Below are 18909 nucleotides of genomic sequence, written 5' to 3' on the forward strand. Positions count from 1 at the left end.
AAATCTGCAAGTCTAAGCTTACTCTTAGGGTAAATTCACACGGGCGGATCCGCCAGGAGTCTCACTCACGAAATCCGCAGCTAATCCGCAATACACGTATTAATAATAAGAATAATACATGTATTGCGGATTTCATGCATGAGATTCCCGGCGGATGCGCCCGTGTGAATTTACCCTTACACAGGGAAGTTTAGTTGCAGATTTACCTGCACCTCTTGAAACTATAACCAGTTTGGAGTAGATAATATAAAGACCAGATGCTAATATTACTCACTCTCCCGGTGTGTAATGGATTAAAAAAGAAGTTGCAGCATCTGTTCTTTATGTTTAATTCATAGTGATCCGCAGCTTGTTTTGAGGGCATGGTTCACACAGATTATATTCTAGACATATATGTAGGAACGTGGCCTAATTTGCTTTCTGTGCACAGCACCTGTCCTGTTGTGATGCCTTCCTGTTAAGGAAGTCATGGTTTGTGAAGCCAATACAAGATGTTGCTGACCTAAATGTGGACCATTATTTACATTCCTTTATGCTTATGCAAATAACTCTTTCCATACCAATGTGGGGCACCAGCTGTGTTTGATGCACCCCAAGAGTGCTGTCATATTGACTGTCTGCTCCAAATTAGAAGTTAAAAGTACTTATCAAGCATGGAAGAATCGCACACTGACACCTTGTATGGCCCTATTACACCAACAGATTTTTCTGAGCCAAAGCCAGGAATGTACTATAAACAGAGAATAGGTAATAAAGAAAAGAGATTTCTCGTGCGTCTTATTGGGGGACACAGATACCATGGGTATAGGCTGCTGCCACTAGGAGGCGCTGACACTAAGAGAAACAAAGGAAGTGACTCCTCCTGAGCAGGATATACCCACCCACAGGCACTGAGCTAAACCAGTTTAGCTTAGTGTCAGTAGGAGGCAGACACAGGTCTGGGTTCTCCAGACCAGTTTCTTCCTTTATGTTTAGTTAGTTGGTTTTTCTTTTTCCTTCTAGGTCCTATGGATTCTTGGGCACGGTGGGTTATCTAAAACTCACCCTGATTCCCCCACTATGCGACCAGGGAACAGACCATAAATGTAAATGGGCTGTGACCCCTCGGTTGCCACCGGCCGGCAACGTGACACCAGGGCCCCAGATCAGTCTGACTATCTGGTCGCCTTTCTGCGGACTCTGTATCCGCACAGCCCCTTCCCGCCTCGCCCCCCAAAGCTTGGCGCGTAAGGTGAGGCACCCACCGGCTGAAGACTACAATGGTGAATATGGGCTCCTACCTGGTGAGTATATTCCCCCTGCCCACCCTCCCAGGCCGCCATTTTATTCCCATCGGCAACTCTCCCTCTCTCCAGTCACTTGCAGCCCTCCCCAGGCAGATGCTCCTCTCCTGACATTTTCAGGGTCTCCCCTCAGTCAGTAGCAGCCCAGCCCCTCCACCATTTTATTTTTATTTGTGCCTCTCTGGGTGCCATGGGGCGCACTGTGAGGGATGTTCCTCCCCAGACTGGGTGCTGCGCAGGCCGCAGTTTCCCCGCACTTTTCCTTTCATGTGGCTTTAGAGACCATACTAAAGGATGCTCCGCCCCTTTTCCCTAAGCCCCGCCCCTTACCGGGTGCCGCGGCATCCTCCTCTATTCTGGCTCTCCAGAGTACACACTGGGCTGCCTCCGCCCCTCCCGGTTTGACCCGCCCACTTTCGGGCGCTGTGCGTCCCACTTCATTCCTTTTTATTATGTTTGGCTCACTGGAGCCTGCGCTGGGAGGCCCCGCCTCCTCCGGTAGGCCCCGCCTCTTCCGGGTGCCGCGCAAGCCGGAGAATTGCCGCCTTCTTACAAGTTGTGGAGCCTGCACTGAAATGCTCCGCCCCCTCCCGGTAGGCCCCGCCCCCTTTCGGGAACCAGGCGGCCCGCAGCATCCCACCTTAGTCTTGTGGCTCTGGAGCCTTCACTGTAGGATGCCCCTCCCCCTCCCGGTAGGCCCCACCCCTTTTCGGGTGCAGCGCGCACCGCGGTATCCCCCCTTATGGCTCTCTCTGGAGCCTGCACTGAGGGATGCTGCTTCCCCCCCCCCTGCCACGTGTGTGTGTGTGTGTGTGTGTGTGGTCTCCTGATGGAGCTACCACACACACTGCTCTCTATTCCAGCAGCCTGGGACACAATGCATCTCTCCTGCCACCTACTGGTGGAAGTGATAATTACACCATTACATATAGGAAAATGGCTTGCATCAGGTTTTATTATGTCCTAGGTTCCTTGCACTGTTCCAGAAACCCTTAGGCAGCAGATCCAGCATTTTTGGTGCTGGTTGACCCCTCTGTGTCAGATTTTATATATATACAATTACATTAATACATATATACAACCACATGCACACAGACACATTCCCCATCAGATTCAGTGTTTCTGTGCCCTCAGAGAGATCCTTCTGCTACATGGTGTCACAAGTAGGACGGAAACAGACACATTACCTGCTATCAGGCGGCGTATCTGTGCTCTGAGCAGAACCCTCTGCTACATGGTGTCACAAGTAGGATGGAAACAGACACATTACCCGCTATCAGGTGGCGTATCTGTGCTCTGAGCAGAACCCTCTGCTACATGGTGTCACGCAGGAAACAGAACCAGACACATTACCCGCTATCAGGTGGCGTATCTGTGCTCTGAGCAGAACCCTCTACTACATGGTGTCACGCAGGAAACAGAACCAGACACATTACCCGCTATCAGGCGGCGTATCTGTGCTCTGAGCAGAACCCTCTGCTACATGGTGTCACAAGTAGGATGGAAACAGACACATTACCCGCTATCAGGCGGCGTATCTGTGCTCTGAGCAGAACCCTCTGCTATGTGGTGTCTCGGTAAGTACATGGAACCAGACACGTTGCCTGTTTTCCAGGCAGTGTAATTGTGCTCTGAGCAGAACCCTCTGCTACATGGTGTCACAAGCAGGACACAAAACCAGACACATTACCGTTCCTAGGGGGACTACTGTGTTCTCGGGGCAGAATCCTTTGCTAATTGGTGTCGCAAACAGGACATGGAACCAGACACATTACCTCTTACTATGCGGTGTTCCTGTGCTCTCACTACAGAACCCTCTGCTACGTGGTTTGTCATGCAGGTTATGGGACCAGACACATCACCCATTGTCAGTCGTTGTTCCTGTGTTACTCAGAGCTTCCCCCTCTGCTACAGGATATCATAGGTACAACACATATCCGGTCATTCACATCACCCATTAGCGGGCGGTGATTCAGACCTGCCTCTCATCTTCATGAAATAGATTCCTTTACTGCATGATGTCACATACATAGAACCGGACACGCTACCCCCTCCCAGATGGTGGTACAAGGTTATTCAGAGCTCTGCCCTCTGCTGCATGAGATGGATACAACTACCTGTAGTTCAGTGTGCACAGATTGGGGTATTCTGTTATATGATATAACACCTTCTTCAGGTCCACTCACTATACTGGTGATGCTGGGCTTTTCTCGTGTCCAGTTCACATTTACGTTGGGACACAGCCCTGATCTCTTCCCTGCTCCCAGAGCTCACACTGTAGACCTATATTACATGTCTAGCTTACATGTCTGACCAGGTACATTACCTGCTTCCAATCCAGGTATTTGTATCTCTTGAATGCTGGTCCTCTGTTACTTACTGCTTGCAGCTAGTCTGCTCGTGTTACCCTGTATATGACCTTTTTCCTCCTCGCAGGACTTCCATGATCTGTGCCTGTCACTTCAGGGGATCATCATACGGTAACTTGTTACTACACCATCTTGTCTTCTATATGTTTTCCTTGACAAGTCTCATTACCTGCTCTCAGGCAGCGTAACCTTGGTGTCTTCCTGTTGGGCTGTATCCTTTCTAAAGCCCTAGCATTCTGCTACATGTCCCACTACAGGTGGCCGGCAGCATACAGTTCCGGTCACTATTTCTCCTGGTACTGTCAGGGTGGTTCTTCTGTCCTTCATCTGGGCATAACGGCCACGTACTTGCATTTGTATTGCTGGCTGTTCACCAGTAGTATGGCTTGTATTGCTTAGACCGCCCCTTCTGCTATACTGCAGATGGTCCTCAGCATCGTTTGGTCTTAGTTTCTCATGGTGCTCTACTTCCGGTAGCTGGCTTTGGTCAGCACCAGCCACTTTGCCTCTTCTCATTGATCTGTGTATAGTGAGGCCTCTCGGTTCCTCAGGTAAAACAGTAAAGGGTTTTCTCTACCCCTGGTGTAGGTAGGACATCAACTGCCTACATGACCATCACAGTACTACTGTAGGACTTCTCCTTCTGCATCTGCCTATCGCCAACATAGCAAGTATTTAGTCTTCGCTCTCTTAGGCAGCTGCAGTCTCACAGGGTGAACATTCCTGTTTACTGCCTGTACTGTTTCTCTAATGCCCTCAGCACAGGTGTACGGTCTCTTCGTGGTCTAGCTCCTCCAGGTGTCCTTGTTTGGCCATATGGACTATGGGGCATTGTTCTCATTTCGGTGTTTTGCAGTTCTCCCACATACACCATTACTCTTTCTCTCTGGAGTAATGCACTGTTGTTCAAGACCCCCCTATCCTAGGGTTGGTTTTTTACCACTCAGCAAGGAAATCTTCAAACAGCCCTTTCCTCCTCCACAGAGTTGGAATATTTAGTATAATAAGTATCCTCCAGATACTTTTTCTGAGGACTGTTATCCGATATAGATTCTTCCAACAGGTGGGTGTGGGTTTCCGGCCTCACTGGCCTCTATGAGCACTCCTGCTGGCCTTCCTTGTCCTTGGTCTTCTTGTTGACCTGCCATGCTCTCCAGTCGGGGCTCACGGTCCCCCTCTCTTATCTTGTCTCCCATGTGGAGTCCTCGAGAACTTAATCCCTTAAAGGTCTCCTTGCAAACAGGGGTGTTCAGGGGCCCATGTCTGGCCCTACCTAAGGCTCTATCGTCTCCACACTCATCACATTCTGGCCAGGCTTACATCTATTCGGCAAGTTGCCAATTCTCTATCATCTTGTCTCATTCACTGTTAACGCCCCCTTGTTTCTCTGTGGCTCTGCCCACCAGAATGCATCTGGCTCTCGCCTTCCCATTGCCTGAGGCTCCGGTTGAGCTGGTTGATCCTTTGATCTCTTCCATGTGGCCATTAGTCTCCACACAATGTTTTTTCTTTCTGTTCTGCTCTTACCAAGCAACGTCTCTGCTCACATTTTGAGGCGTTGATTTCTAGATCTAGTCTACATATGGGCCCTAGTCTATCTATTAACTGCTGTGCCCATTGCCATGTGACAACTCCCGTGCCCATCAGCCTTACCTTGACCTCCCTCTACAGTTTTCTTCTGGGACTCCAGGCTCTCGGGCTCCTCTAGTCTCCTGGGAGCAGAGTGTTTTAGATGATCGATCTCCTTTCTAAGGCTTTAACAGCCCATGGAGATGATTTTTCCCAGCTTACCGGCTTTCCTCTGCTCCTCTTTTCTGTCGGGCACTGCGGGGTACCAGGTACTACTGTACTCCTTCCAGGTCACTTACACAGGATTCTGATCGCGGTTTTCCCTTCTCCTGTTCCTTCCTTTCCCTGGACTGCATTACGCTTGGAAAGCTTTATTCTTCATATTACCATCTATGTGTTTCTCAGATGGGGTTACTCATGTCATAGGCCATGGCTTCTCCTAGATTGCCATACTTCTCTTGTGCTCGATCTTTGTCTTCTCAGTGAAGACTGTTCTCCTAGGCCTATGGAGCTTCCAGCCTGGCCATTCTTCCCTGCTCCATAGTCAGGGACGCAGCTTCTCCTGCATCTCATGTGGCACCTTCTATGAGAGACGCTCAGTCCTCTCTCCTTTATTTGACGCCTTAGGCCTCTATGCGCCATAAAACACTTTCCAGTCTCTCCCGTCATGGTTGTATTTGCCTTTTTTCTGTTCTACCTCTGGGTAAGTCCCTGCCGCCTGTGGTCGCCTACTTGGCTGGGCGTCTCCTTTTTTTCTGCACATCTAGCCTACTAGTTCTGTTCGACTCAATGTTACGTCATGTCGCTGGCTTACAGGAAGGCCACAACCCACTCTGTCTGCAGTGCAGCACATTGCTCCAGGGACTAGACCCTCTTTCCTTTGCGGCGGATCCGTAGGGGTTTTTTTTTTTAGACTGCATTCAGCATCATCCCTTGCTCTCTTCCTAGTTGATAGTTTTGTTGGTGCTATTCAGTTCCTTGTCACTGAACGCTCTTGTCTAGCGGTTATCTTTCCCACCCCATGGACTGCTTTTGGACGTCCCATGGTATCTGTGTCCCCCAATAAGACGCACGAGAAAGGAGGATTTTTTACTCACCGTAAAATCTCTTTCTCGTAGTCTTTATTGGGGGACACAGCACCCACCCATTTTGTTTTGGGTTTTTTCCTCGGTATGGTAGTTTTCTCCGTTTTGGTGTTATTCCTACTTTACCTGTTCTTGACTTCTCCTACTGCTCTTGTACAAACTGGTTTAGCTCAGTGCCTGTGGGTGGGTATATCCTGCTCAGGAGGAGTCACTTCCTTTGTTTCTCTTAGTGTCAGCGCCTCCTAGTGGCAGCAGCCTATACCCATGGTATCTGTGTCCCCCAATAAAGACTACGAGAAAGAGATTTTACGGTGAGTAAAAAATCCTCCTTTTCCTCTTTTTAAATCCATTCCTGGCTTTGGCTTGAAAAAAAAAAAATCAGTCAGATAATCTGTTGGTGTAATAGAGGCTTTATTCAGAGATAGCAAGCAGTATTCATAATATCTTCAAGGAGGGTGTTCTTCCACTAAAGCTTGTCATTATTTCAATGGCTAAGGTATGGTAAGAGTTGGGGGTCTGTTACACCAACAGATTCATCTGACAGATTTTTGCAGCCAAAACCAGGATCAGACTATAAACTGAGAAGAGGTAATAAAGGAAAGACTGAGGACACATTCACACGTTCCGTATTCTGCACACGGACGTGGAATGCATGTAACGGACTCCACCCCCCACCTCGTGCTGTAGTGAATCAGCCGCGGAGCATTACAGCGAGAGCATATGCATACAGTTCCCCTGCCCCCAGACACCAGATGCTGCCCCTGCGGGAATCCGTTACATGCATTCCACATCTGTGTTCCGTGCAGAACACGGAATGCGTAAATGAGGCCTATTAACATACCGCTTGGTTAAAATCAGAAAGTATATGTTTTAAATTACACTTTAACCATTTCAAATTTGCTCTACTAGAAACTGTATAATGGTATGTTCACACGTACTTAGACTTCATTTACACTTTCAGTAGTTTTACAGGACCATATGTGATGTCTGCAATCGTCCGCAATATGCCTAAAATTTGTCCATAGTGCATCCGCATTGCATTATTACATCCATAATCTGTCCTTTTTTTTGCAGATCAGAAAAAAATGTGGTGGTGGTGGGGTGACAGTTAAATAAGTAGGATTGGTTTAAAATGATTACAAATCCCTATTTTTTTTTTTTAAACATTTGGGAATGTTAGTCGCTTTAGCCATAAAAAAAAAAAAAAAAAAAAAAAATTACAGATCTGCAAAATTTACAGACACTCTAATAGACTTCTATGGGACAATCTGTGCTGCAATTTACGGTCCAGATTGTGTCCGAATCTTTGTATGTATGCCTTTTTGTATGCGTTATCATTCGTATACTTATATACAAGAGTATACTAACTCATAATAACGGTTGTAATTTTAATTGCAACCAACGACTATGATTCAGTGTATTATGGTAAATGATTTCAGGTTGTTTGCAAAAGTGCCAGTTTGTGATCTTTTATCGTTAATATCATCGTTGCATATGATTGTAATCGTAATGACTTGAAGAATATAGAGAACATGCCAGTTTTACCGCAGGGCAAATGACATAAACACAAACCCACCCCCAATTAAAAAGTATTGCATTTTATTTTTTATTTCCCCACACATATAATTTTTTTTTTCAGCTTTTGCAACAAATTTTATGCAAAAAATGTCATTCTGTCATTGCAAAATACAATTAGTGACGCAAAAAATAAGGGCTCATGTGGGTCTGTAGGTGAAAAAATGCAAGCGCTATAGCCTTTTAAACAGGAGGAGGAGAAAACAAAAACGCAAAAATGAAAATTGACCCGGGAGGAAAGGGATTAATGTCATTAATAAGGTTACTGGAGCAGCCAGAGGCAAGCTGACTGCCCTCACCCACATCCTGGACACTTTAGTAACCAGGAGAGAACAAAAATCCTACCTCACACCATGGAATTCTGATCTGTGCCCTCTATGTCCCTCCTCCCTGAGTAGAAGCAAGCAGCTTCTTTCTTTAGAGGACAGACAATTGGTGGTGGTGGGGGGATTGATTAATTCCTTCTGCCGCAGAGATCAGTGCTCTCCTCTTTTAGTCCGCGGAATTCCTCAGTATGTCCGCACGCACGGCCGCACGCCTTTCCGGCGGCTCCATAGACACCATTCTATGGGCCGGCGTATTCCGCTATACGCCGAAAGAAGTGACATGTCACTTTCGGCGGATAGCGGAATACGCCGGCCCATAGAATGGGGTCTATGGAGCCAGCGGAAAGGCGCGCGGACATACTGCGGAATTCCTCAGTATGAACCCACCCTCAGGGTGGGTTCACACTACGGAATTCTCGAGGATAAACTACGCAGAATTCCGTCGGCTGGTCGCGTGTACGGCCGCGCGCCTTTCCGCCGCCTCCATAGACACCATTCTATGGGCCAGCGTATTCCGCTATCCGCTGAAAGAAGTGACGTCACTTTCGGTGGATAGCGTAATACGCCGGCCCATAGAATGGTGTCTATGGAGCCAGCGGAAAGGCGCGCGGACATACTGCGGAATTCCACGGACATTGTCCGCAAGAATTCCGTAGTATGAACCCACCCTTGGGCAGAGCGAACCCTGTGACAAGGTGATCACTTTGCCTATAGAACTAAACACTAGTAGACAGCTCTGCAACAACTTCAGGGGCTTCAGTAAGACATCACAGCAATAAACATGTTAGCACTGTAAGGGTCAATTTACACAGGTTATCTGCCAAAGATTTGAAGCCAAAGCCATTCCTGGTTTTGGCTTCAAATCTTTGGCAGATAATCTGTCAGATAATCTTTCTGTGTAAATGGACCCTAATGCTAAGTTTACACGGAGTGATAATTGGCCCGATCGTACGATTAACGATTTCGAAGTAACAATTTTTTTTTTTATAACGATCAGTGTTTAGACGGTACGATATATCGTACGGAAAAATCGTTTTGCGATCGCGCGCCCGCAGCTCAGCTCGCCCCGATCGACACCCTCGCCGCTCCGATCCACACAACCCGATCGCACGGCAGCACTGATTGGCTGAAGAGGAGCAGTTTGAAATTCCCGGCTCCCCTCTTCAGCCAATCAATGCACTGGAGCACTGATTGGCTGAAGAGGGGAGACTGGAATTAAACAGCTCCTCTTCAGCCAATCAATGCTGCCGTGCATTGATTGGCTGAAGAGGGGAGCCGGGAATTTCAAACGGCTCCTCTACAGCCAATCAGTGCTGAAGAGGAGCACTGATTGGCTGAAGAAGAGACGTTTGAAATTCCCGGCTCCCTTCTTCAGCCAATCAATGCACTGAAGAGGGGAGTCAGGGATTTCGAAGACCTGCTACGCGGAGCAGGTAACGTATGCTCGCGGCAGGGGCGATCAGAGGGGTGGCAATCGGGGCGGCGGGCAGCCGTACTATCGCGCGACAACTGTTTACACGGAACGATCAGCAAATTTTTTACTAACAACGATTTAAGAACATGTTAAAAGATCAAAATGAATGATTTATTGATCGTTCGTCGTGTTTACATGTACGATTATCCTTCGAATTCGATCGATATCATGAAAATTCGCCCAATAATCGTTCCGTGTAAACTTGGCATAAGGCTTGGTTAACATGTAGAGCATAATTTGGGGTCTTATGTTTCTGCACTATGCCCACAATTCAGCTGTCAGTTCATGCTTTTAGACACGCATAGACACAAGACTTACGGCCATCACGCAGACCCAAAAATATTTGTATATTAACCCCTTAACGACATCGGGCGTAAACTTACGCCCTCGCGCCCTGGTACTTGGCGCATCAGGGCGTAAATTTACGCCCGATGTTTCCCCGATCGCTGCGTGTTCGCACACAGCGATCGGGGAATATGGCCTGCTATAAATCATAGCAGGCCATCTTAGCTTCACAGCACGGGGGGTGGTTAACACCCCCCGTGCTTACGATCGCCGCTATAGGCTGATCAATTCAGATCAGCCAATAGCGGCGATCGGGACCTTTCCGGGTCATCGATGACCCGGAACAAAAATGGCGGTCGGTGCTGTCCGAGGACGGCACCGACCGCCATTACTGTAAAAAGTAATGGCGATCGCTGTGCCACCGGCCCGATCGCCGTGAACGGCCGGCCGGCCGTTCACGGCGATCGGGCCGGTGGCACGGCGATCAGAGTCCCATAAAATAAAAAATACCTGCCCTGGACCCCTCAGCTAGGTAGCCGAGGGGTCCAGAGCAGGTATTTGTACATTACTCACCTGTCCCGGGCTCCTGATCGGCGTCTTCCGGGTTCGCGGCGTCCTCGTGTTCGTTCGGGTCTTCGGCTTCCTCCGTGACGTCACGTTCGGCTTCTCTCGGCTATTTTCGGCTCCAGCGTCGGCTTTTTCCGTATTTTCGCTCTGCTGCCCTCTAGAGGCTGATATGTGTAATACACTTATCAGCAGCTACAGGGACGTTCAGAATGTAAAAAAGTTTTTGTTTTTTTTTCCCCCAAATTTTTTTTTCTATTTTCCGCACCCTATCGCCGCTGAGTGTTGATCAGCATCGCACGAAAGTGCGCTGCTAATCAGCAACTCCTCTTTTTTGGCGTAGGGTGTTTTTTTTTTTTCTATATTCTACTGCCACGGTCTGCTGATAAGTGCCGCACATAAGTGCGGCATTTATCAGCAACTCCTTTGTTGGCGTAGGTTTTTTTTTTTTATACTTACTGTAATAAAAAACACAAAAAAACACTACATTACACCACACTACATTGAATAAAGTTTGACACTACACCACTACATACCCCATATACTAGTCCCCGTATAAAGAGGACCCCCAGGTTGTTTTCGGCGTCAGAGGAATACGTTATTGCCTCCGACACCGAAACAGCCAGTGAGGATGAATGGGGGGGAATCCTTCTTTCCTCCATTCATCCTCATCGTCCTCATCATCCAGTGACGTGTCTGGGGGTAGCGTAGCGTACGCTGCCCCCCAGACACGTCTTTTCTGCCAGTACCGTCCCAATAAGAGATGACGGTATGGTGTGAAATTCTACAAACTCTGTGAGCGTACCTCAGGGTACACTTACAGATATAGGGTACGTGCACACTGCGGAATGGCGAAGGATAACCCTTTGTGCATTCCGCAGCTGGCACCCGCCGGCGGACTGATGCGGGCGCATGTCTCTACCCGTGTCATAGACTCCATTCTATGCACGGGCGGATTCCGTCGTCCATCCAAAGAATGAATACGTTGGACGGAGAGCGGAATCCGCCCGTGCATAGAATGGAGTCTATGACACGTGTGGAGACGTGCGCCTGCATCACTCCGCCGGCGGGTGCCAACTGCGGAATGCACGAAGGGTTATCTGTCGCGATTCCGCAGTGTGCATGTACCCTTAGAGTGTATGAAGGAAGGGACACCCGAATGCAGCCCCCAGATGCCCCCTCCCCCCCCATCCTCAGAACAAGTGGGAAGATCGTCCAGGAACTGATCTTCCCACTGCTGGATAAAGGTCACCACCTGTACGGGGATAAATTTTATACCAGCACCCCCTCTTCCGGTCCCTCGCTGCCCGAGCTACTGTAGCTTGCGGCACGATCCGAAAATATCAGAAGTAGTAATAGAGCCCTAATATTTAGCAGCCATGGAGCGGACCCAGCACTTCTGGATGTGAAGGACCCCGTATCGCACCAGGACAACATTTTCCAGGTGACGTCCCCCACACTGGAGAACGGGAGACCCCAGAAGAAGTGCAGAGTGTGGCGTAACAGGGGGATCAGAAAGGACACCATTTTCCAGTGTGACACCTGTCCTGATCCCCCCGGCCTCTGCATACAGGATCGCTTCAAGGCGTACTACACGTCATTGGGGTTCTACATTATCTAAATTCTGTCCCTTATTCCTATTTCAGGGGTCACGTTGGTCCAGGGATTATTCTGATTGCCATTATGGAGTTGGGAAGGAATTTTTCCCCTGTGATGAGGCTACTGTCGTCTGCCTCACGAGGGGTTTTTGCCTTCCTCTGGATCAACACAGGTTGAGTTTGATGGACACCTGTCCTTTCCAACCTTATAAACTAATAATTGGCCTAATACCCCCAAATAAATTAGAATTGTCCCTTTTTCCCAGCTAAGTAGGTATGGCCGCCATTCCCATTAGAGGATGCCATGATGCAATTACAAAGCCTCTGTGCGGCCAGGACAGTAGAAACCCCCCACAAGTGACCCCATTCTGGAAACTACACCCGATAAGGAATCTAACAAGGGGGGCAGCGGGGATATGGCCCCCTGGTGACGGCCACATTTGGGACGTGAAAATGAAAAAAATGGTATTTATTTTCTCGGCACATGTTCTACGTAAGTGCCCGTCACCAGTGGGGTCCATATCCTCACTGCACCCCTTGTTAGATTCCTTATGGGGTGTAGTTTCCAGAATGGGGTCACTTGTCAGGGGTTTCTACTGACCTGGCAGCACAGGAGCTTTGTAATTGCGACATGGCCTCCATCCTCCATTCCAGCCTCTAAATGGTGCTCTGTCCCTTTGGTGGCTTGCCCTGTGCCCATATGGCACATTATGCCCACATGTGGGGTATTTTCGTACTCAGGGGAAACTACCCTACACGTTTTGTGTTCATTTTCTTTTTAACCCCTTGTGGAAATGGAAAAAATCAAGGCTAGACCAACATTTAGTGTAATTTTTTTAAAATTTTTACTCTAAATCATTAATCTTGTCATGATTTTTTCATTTTCACAAGGGGCTAAAAGATAAAAAAAAAACACTAAATGTGTAGAGCAATTTCCCCTGAGTACGGAAATACCCCACATGTGGACATAAAGCGCCGTGCGGGCGCAGGGTAAGCCTCCGAAGGGAAGGAGCGCCATTTGGTTTTTGAAGGCTGGATTTGGATGGAATGGATTTCGAGGGGCCATGTTGCATTCAAAAGGCCTCTGTGTTGCCAAGACAGTTGAAACCCCCCACAAGTGACCCCAATATGGAAACTACACCCCTCAAGGAATGTAACAAGGGGTGTAGTGAGCATATGGACCCCACTGGTGACGGGCAAAAATGTGGAACAATGTGGCGTGAAAATGAAATATTACATTTTTTACACTATTATGTTGGTTTAGCCTTGAATTTATCATTTTCACAAGGGGTTAAAAGAGGGGGAAAAAAACAAAATGTGTAGAGCAATTCCCCCCGAGTCCGAAAATACCCCACATGTGGACATAAAGCGCCATGTGGGCGCAGGGCAAGTCTCCGAAGGGAAGGAGCGCCATTTGGATTTTGGAGGTTGGATTTGGCTAGAATGGATGATGAACGCCATGTCGCATTTACAGAGCCCTCGTGCTGCCAAAACACTGGAAACCCCCCACAAGTGACCCCATTCTGGAAACTGCACCCCTCAGGGAATCTAACAAGGGGTGCAGTGAGGATATGGACCCCTTGATGATGGGCACATTTGTGCCATGAAAGTGAAAAAAATGAAATTTTTTACTTTTATGTCACATTGTTCCACATTTGTGCCCGTCACCAGTGGGGTCCATATGCTCACTGCACCCCTTGTTAGATTCCTTGAGGGGTGTAGTTTCCAGAATGGGGTCACTTGTGGGGGGTTTCCAGTGTCTTGGCAGCACGAGGGCTCTGTAAATGCGACATGGCCCTTGAAATCCATTCCAGTAAAATCCAGCTTCCAAAAGCCAATTGGCGCTCCTTCCCTTTGGAGGCTCGTCCTGCGCCCGCTTGGCACTTTATGTCCAGATGTGGGGTATTTCCGTACTCGGGAGAAACTGCGCTACACATTTTGTGTCTTTTTTTTTCCTCTTATCCCTTTAAGAAAATGAAAAATTGAAGGCTAGAACAACGTTTTAGTGTAAAAAATAAATTTTTCTTTTTTCACGCCATATTGTTCGGAAAATCTGTGAAGCACCTGTGGGGTCCAAATGCTCACCGCACCCCTTGTTACATTCCTTGAGGGGTGTAGTTTTCTAAATGTTGTCCCTTTAGGGGTGTTTTTTAGGTTTTGGCACCCCAGAGCCTCTGCCAACCTGAAGTGGTACAGTCAGAAATGACCAAATATAACGGAGGCATTGAAATTCACTAGGCGCTCCCTTATATCTGAGGCTTGTGGTTGCGTCAAATAGCGCAATAGGGCCACATATGGGGTATTTCTATAAACTGCAGAAACGGGGCAATCAATATTGGGGTGCATTTCTCTGGTAATAGGTTTATAATTATGAAAAATATTGGATTACAATAAAATCTCTGCACAGAAAATTAAAATTTTCCGATTTCTTACACACTTAGCTTTTATTTCTGTGACTCCCCTAAAGGGTTAAAACACTTTCTGGATATGCTTTTGCAGAGTGTGGGGGGTGCAGTTTCTGAAATGGGGTGCTTTGTGGGGCTTTCTAACATACAGGCCCCTCAAATACACTTTAAACCTGAACAGGTCCCTAAAAATATCTGATTTTGAAATTTTACTGAAAATTTGGAAATTTGCTGCTAATGTTTTAAGCTTCCTATTGTCTAAAAAAAAATGAAAGATCGTTTAATAAATGCCGCCAACATAAAGTAGACATGTTGCTAATGCTATTTAATATATAATTTATGTGGTATATCCACTTTCTGTATACGCAAAAAAGTTTCAAAGTTGGAAAAATTCATTTTTTCACATTTTTTCACATTATTTGTTTTTTTTTTTCATAAAGATTTATTATGAGTATCGACTCCAATTTACCAGAAATGTAAAGTACAATATGTCACGAGAAAACAATCTCAGAATCAGCCGGATAGGTAAAAGCATCCCGAAGTTATTAATAAATAAAGTGACACAGGTCATATTCATAAAATTTGTCTCTGTCATTAAGGCCATTTCAGGCTCTGTCCTTAAGGGGTTAAAGGGGTATTCCACTCAAACATAACTTTTCATATATTGCTGCCCATGGTGAGACTGAGGGCACTAGTACACAAAGCAATTATCGGCCTTAGGCTGGATTCACACTGCGTTTTTTTTTTTGTTTTTTTTTTTGCAAAAAAAATAAATAAATTGCATTTGTGTGCATCCGTTTTAATCCATTTTTCCATTGACTTCCATTATAAAAAAAAAAGGATCTGTATTTCAAAACAGACACAAAAATGAGGTTGTCTACATTTTTGCGTATGTTAAAAAAAAAGCATCCATTTAGATCTGTTCTTTTTTTTTTTTTTTTTTTTTTTTTTTTATAATGGAACTCAATGGACAAAAAGATTAGAACAGATGCACACAAATGCATCCGTGTGTGAACCCAGCCTTACTTGGCCATAGGTCATGTTTTAAATAAGCTATCAGCTGACATGCATGATGTCCGCTAATTGTTGATTTTAAAGCATGACCTAAAATCTTGATAACGACTGCCTGGTGGCTATTGCGTGTAATAGGAGCGCCGCCACTATATCCTATATACTACCCAGACAATATAAAGATTGTTTGGGCCACAGCTTCCCATGGCCTCTCCCACCTCAGTCAATGTAATAGGGCCCTAACAGTTTATTCAATACTTCCCCCAGTACTGAGCTGCTGCTTTCTGCTGAAGACACAAAAATCTGTGTTTTGAGCTTTTCTGTCTTTCTCTACTCCCCCTCTCTTCTGAGACAGTTGATGTATGCAAGTCTCTGACTGGCTTTATCTGCAACATTGTAGCTTCTTTGTAATGCTGGAAGGGTTCATCTAAGGTCAAGTTGCTGATGAACTTACAGTGGTTAATCCTCCAGCCAGGGATTTGTTTACATAAGCCATCTCAGAAGGCAGGGGGGGAGAGACAGAGAGAGACTCGCACACAAAGATTTTTGTGTCTTTAGCAGAAAGCAGCAGGAACTGAACTGGGGGAAGGAGGCTGAATAGATAATAAGTATGGTAAAGTTATGTGTAAACCTAGCCTTACAGTAGCTGTAAATAAAGTCATATATGTTGTTTTTTCCAGGTGATGCAGAGCTGCAAGGCTCTGGCTTCACATTACCTGCAGGTACAGATGATATTACTGATGAAGATTTAGCATCAAATAGGGCAGGACCACGGTCTGTATCCGTAGAAACTGCAAGCTTGGATGTGTATGCCAAATACGTGTTACGCAGCATATGCCAGCAGGTAAATCTTTGCTTACTTGTTACATGTGGTACCACTTACTGTGTGTTTTAATAGTAGACTAGTAGTCCAAAGTAATGGCAGCACTCAAAATAATGCAACATTTTCTATAAGGTCTTTTTCAAGCTTGTGTGTTGTTGTTGTTTTTGTTTTTTTTATAAAGTAGTTCTTTCCCATTTTTTTTGTATGTTCTTCTTGCACGTTTACTTTTTGTCATGATTGTTCTGTCCATTTTTCCAGGAATGGGTAGGGGAGAGATGTGTTCGCTCCCTATGTGAAGACTCTATTGATCTTCAGGACCCAGTTCTCAGCAGTGCCCAAGCACAACGTTTGATGCAGCTGATTTGTTATCCACATAGACTAAGTGATGCAGAGCAAGGGGACAATCCTCAAAGACAACGTATCAAACATATCTTACAGGTATTGCAAATGTTTTATAAAGCTTATTCTTAATGTTTGAAAAGAGGTCTATGGTACTGAGAAATTGAAAGCTTCCAGACAGTTGCTTTCCAAAATGCCATACAGTATTTTATTTGTAAAGCTCTGAATGTTTTTTTGTAGTTATAATATTTTTTAGCCTTGTAAGAAAGGCCTTATGCAAAGCATTTTACACTACTTTGAATTATGTTTTGTTCTATATATGGCGGCATAGATCACAGTATTTGCCATGGCATTGCCTTCTTCCTAGCTTCCCCTCTCTCATTTGGGACTGTACATGACTGACACTGCGTGTGACAGGATTGATCGGCTGATCGTCATTTTACATGGAGTAATTATCTGCCTGATTGTAATAGGACCTTTAGGGGCGGAAGTGTTTAGGTCATTAGGGCTTGTAATAGGGCTTTTAGGGGCATGTAATAGGGAAGCTGTACTTGGCATACATCTCCTTTCCCTATTGTTAGATATATATTGATCTCTCATGACCTTTTAAGCTGCATTCAGATTCAGACCATACACTTAGGGCCCTATTCCACCGGACGATTATCGTTTGCATAATCGTTAACGATTAAGGATCTCAAACGACCGCTATTGCGAAAGACCTGAAAACATTCACTCATTTCCATGCAACGATAATCGTTACTTATGATCGTAATTGCGATCGTTTTTCTTTGCTATTTATTCGCTATTGCGTTTGTATCTATTGCGAACAACCGAACGATGTCTTATTCAATGCGAACGATTTGCGAATGAGCAATGCTAAAAATGGGTCCAGGTCTTATGAAGCGATCAACGATTTCTCGTTCGGTCGTTAATCGTTAACTGCATTTCAACCGAACGATTATCGTTTAATTCGAACGATTTAACGATAATCTGAACAATAATCGTCTGGTGGAATAGGGCTCTTACTGTGGGACCAATGGGGACAAAGAAACACTTTGTAGTGTCACATTCTAGTTCTTTTGTATGGTGAGTACCTTTACAGGGCACCCTACTCTGGAGGAAATGCTCTAGGGTAGGAAACTGGCTCAGTGGTCATAGAAAGGGTGTGGATGAAGGACAAAAGAACATTTTTTTTCATGGGTGACAAATTCTGACACCTAATAGTGGGCCTCCTTTTGTTTATGGTTTAAGGGCTTCTTCTATGTGCACCACAGCAACATGATGCCATCTCAAAGCAGTTCCACAAAAAGAATCTGGCAGCAGCACACTGGTTAAAGATCCATTTATTTACATTTCAGCCTGGTGTGTAAAAATGGATCTTCTACTAGTATGCTGCTTGTTCTTTCTTTCTTTATGTACTATATTTGGGGAGAAGTCTTTGTGTTACTATGCTTTGGTTTTGTCTAACCACAACTCTGCCTTTACACCCCCCCCACACACTTATTATTATTATTATTATTATTATTATTATTATTATTATTATTATTATTATTATTATTATTATTATTATTATTATTATTATTATTATTATTATTATTATTATTATTATTATTATTATTATTATTGCTACTTGTTGATTTCTCATGATTTCCACCCAATAGAGTTTGGATCAGTGGACAATGCGTCAGTCGGCACTGGAACTTCAACTGATGATCAAACAAACATCTAATAATGTAAGATATAAAGTGTTTGTTTTTTTGTGTAGGTTAGTAATCTTGGTGTATAAAATGTACAGCACCACAGATACTTGCAAAATCCAAAAGTAGACTTTATTTAATCCATGTTAAGAATGATACAGGAACAGGATATACAAATGAACAGGCAGTCTGGCGTCTTTTGGAAGTTAGAACTTACTCCTAGCACCTGGTGCCCGAAATGTGTCAGATGTATTACCTGTCTTTTTGCTGTTTTTAACATGTAATAAATCGTCTTTTGGATTTTTTTTTGGGATGATGTAAAGTCGAGTTTTGGATTTTTCAAGTATCTTTGTGCTGAACTTGCTTGGATATTTGCAGTTGCTCCTGGCTTATCTGTGCACCTGGACATTCATCACTGAAGTGATGACCAATGTCCCTAACCACACTGAACGATCACTGCAGTAAGAATAGCTGGCAACTAATATTTTGTGAACTTCAGTTGGCTT

General features: G+C 45.5%; 1 protein-coding gene across 3 annotated transcripts in view; it reads left to right on the forward strand.

Moving 5' to 3' along the window:
• MED12 (mediator complex subunit 12) overlaps positions 1-18909 on the forward strand; it is a 70990-nt gene that overhangs the window by 37131 nt on the left and 14950 nt on the right. For all 3 annotated transcript variants that reach the window (XM_069985669.1, XM_069985670.1, XM_069985671.1), the window contains exons 26-28: positions 16225-16388; positions 16626-16805; positions 18368-18439. In XM_069985669.1, the coding sequence (XP_069841770.1) occupies positions 16225-16388; positions 16626-16805; positions 18368-18439 (416 nt within the window). The remainder of the gene's footprint in view (positions 1-16224; positions 16389-16625; positions 16806-18367; positions 18440-18909) is intronic.

The sequence above is a fragment of the Dendropsophus ebraccatus genome, chromosome 10 (assembly GCF_027789765.1).
Source record: "Dendropsophus ebraccatus isolate aDenEbr1 chromosome 10, aDenEbr1.pat, whole genome shotgun sequence".
Lineage (NCBI taxonomy): Eukaryota > Metazoa > Chordata > Amphibia > Anura > Hylidae > Dendropsophus > Dendropsophus ebraccatus.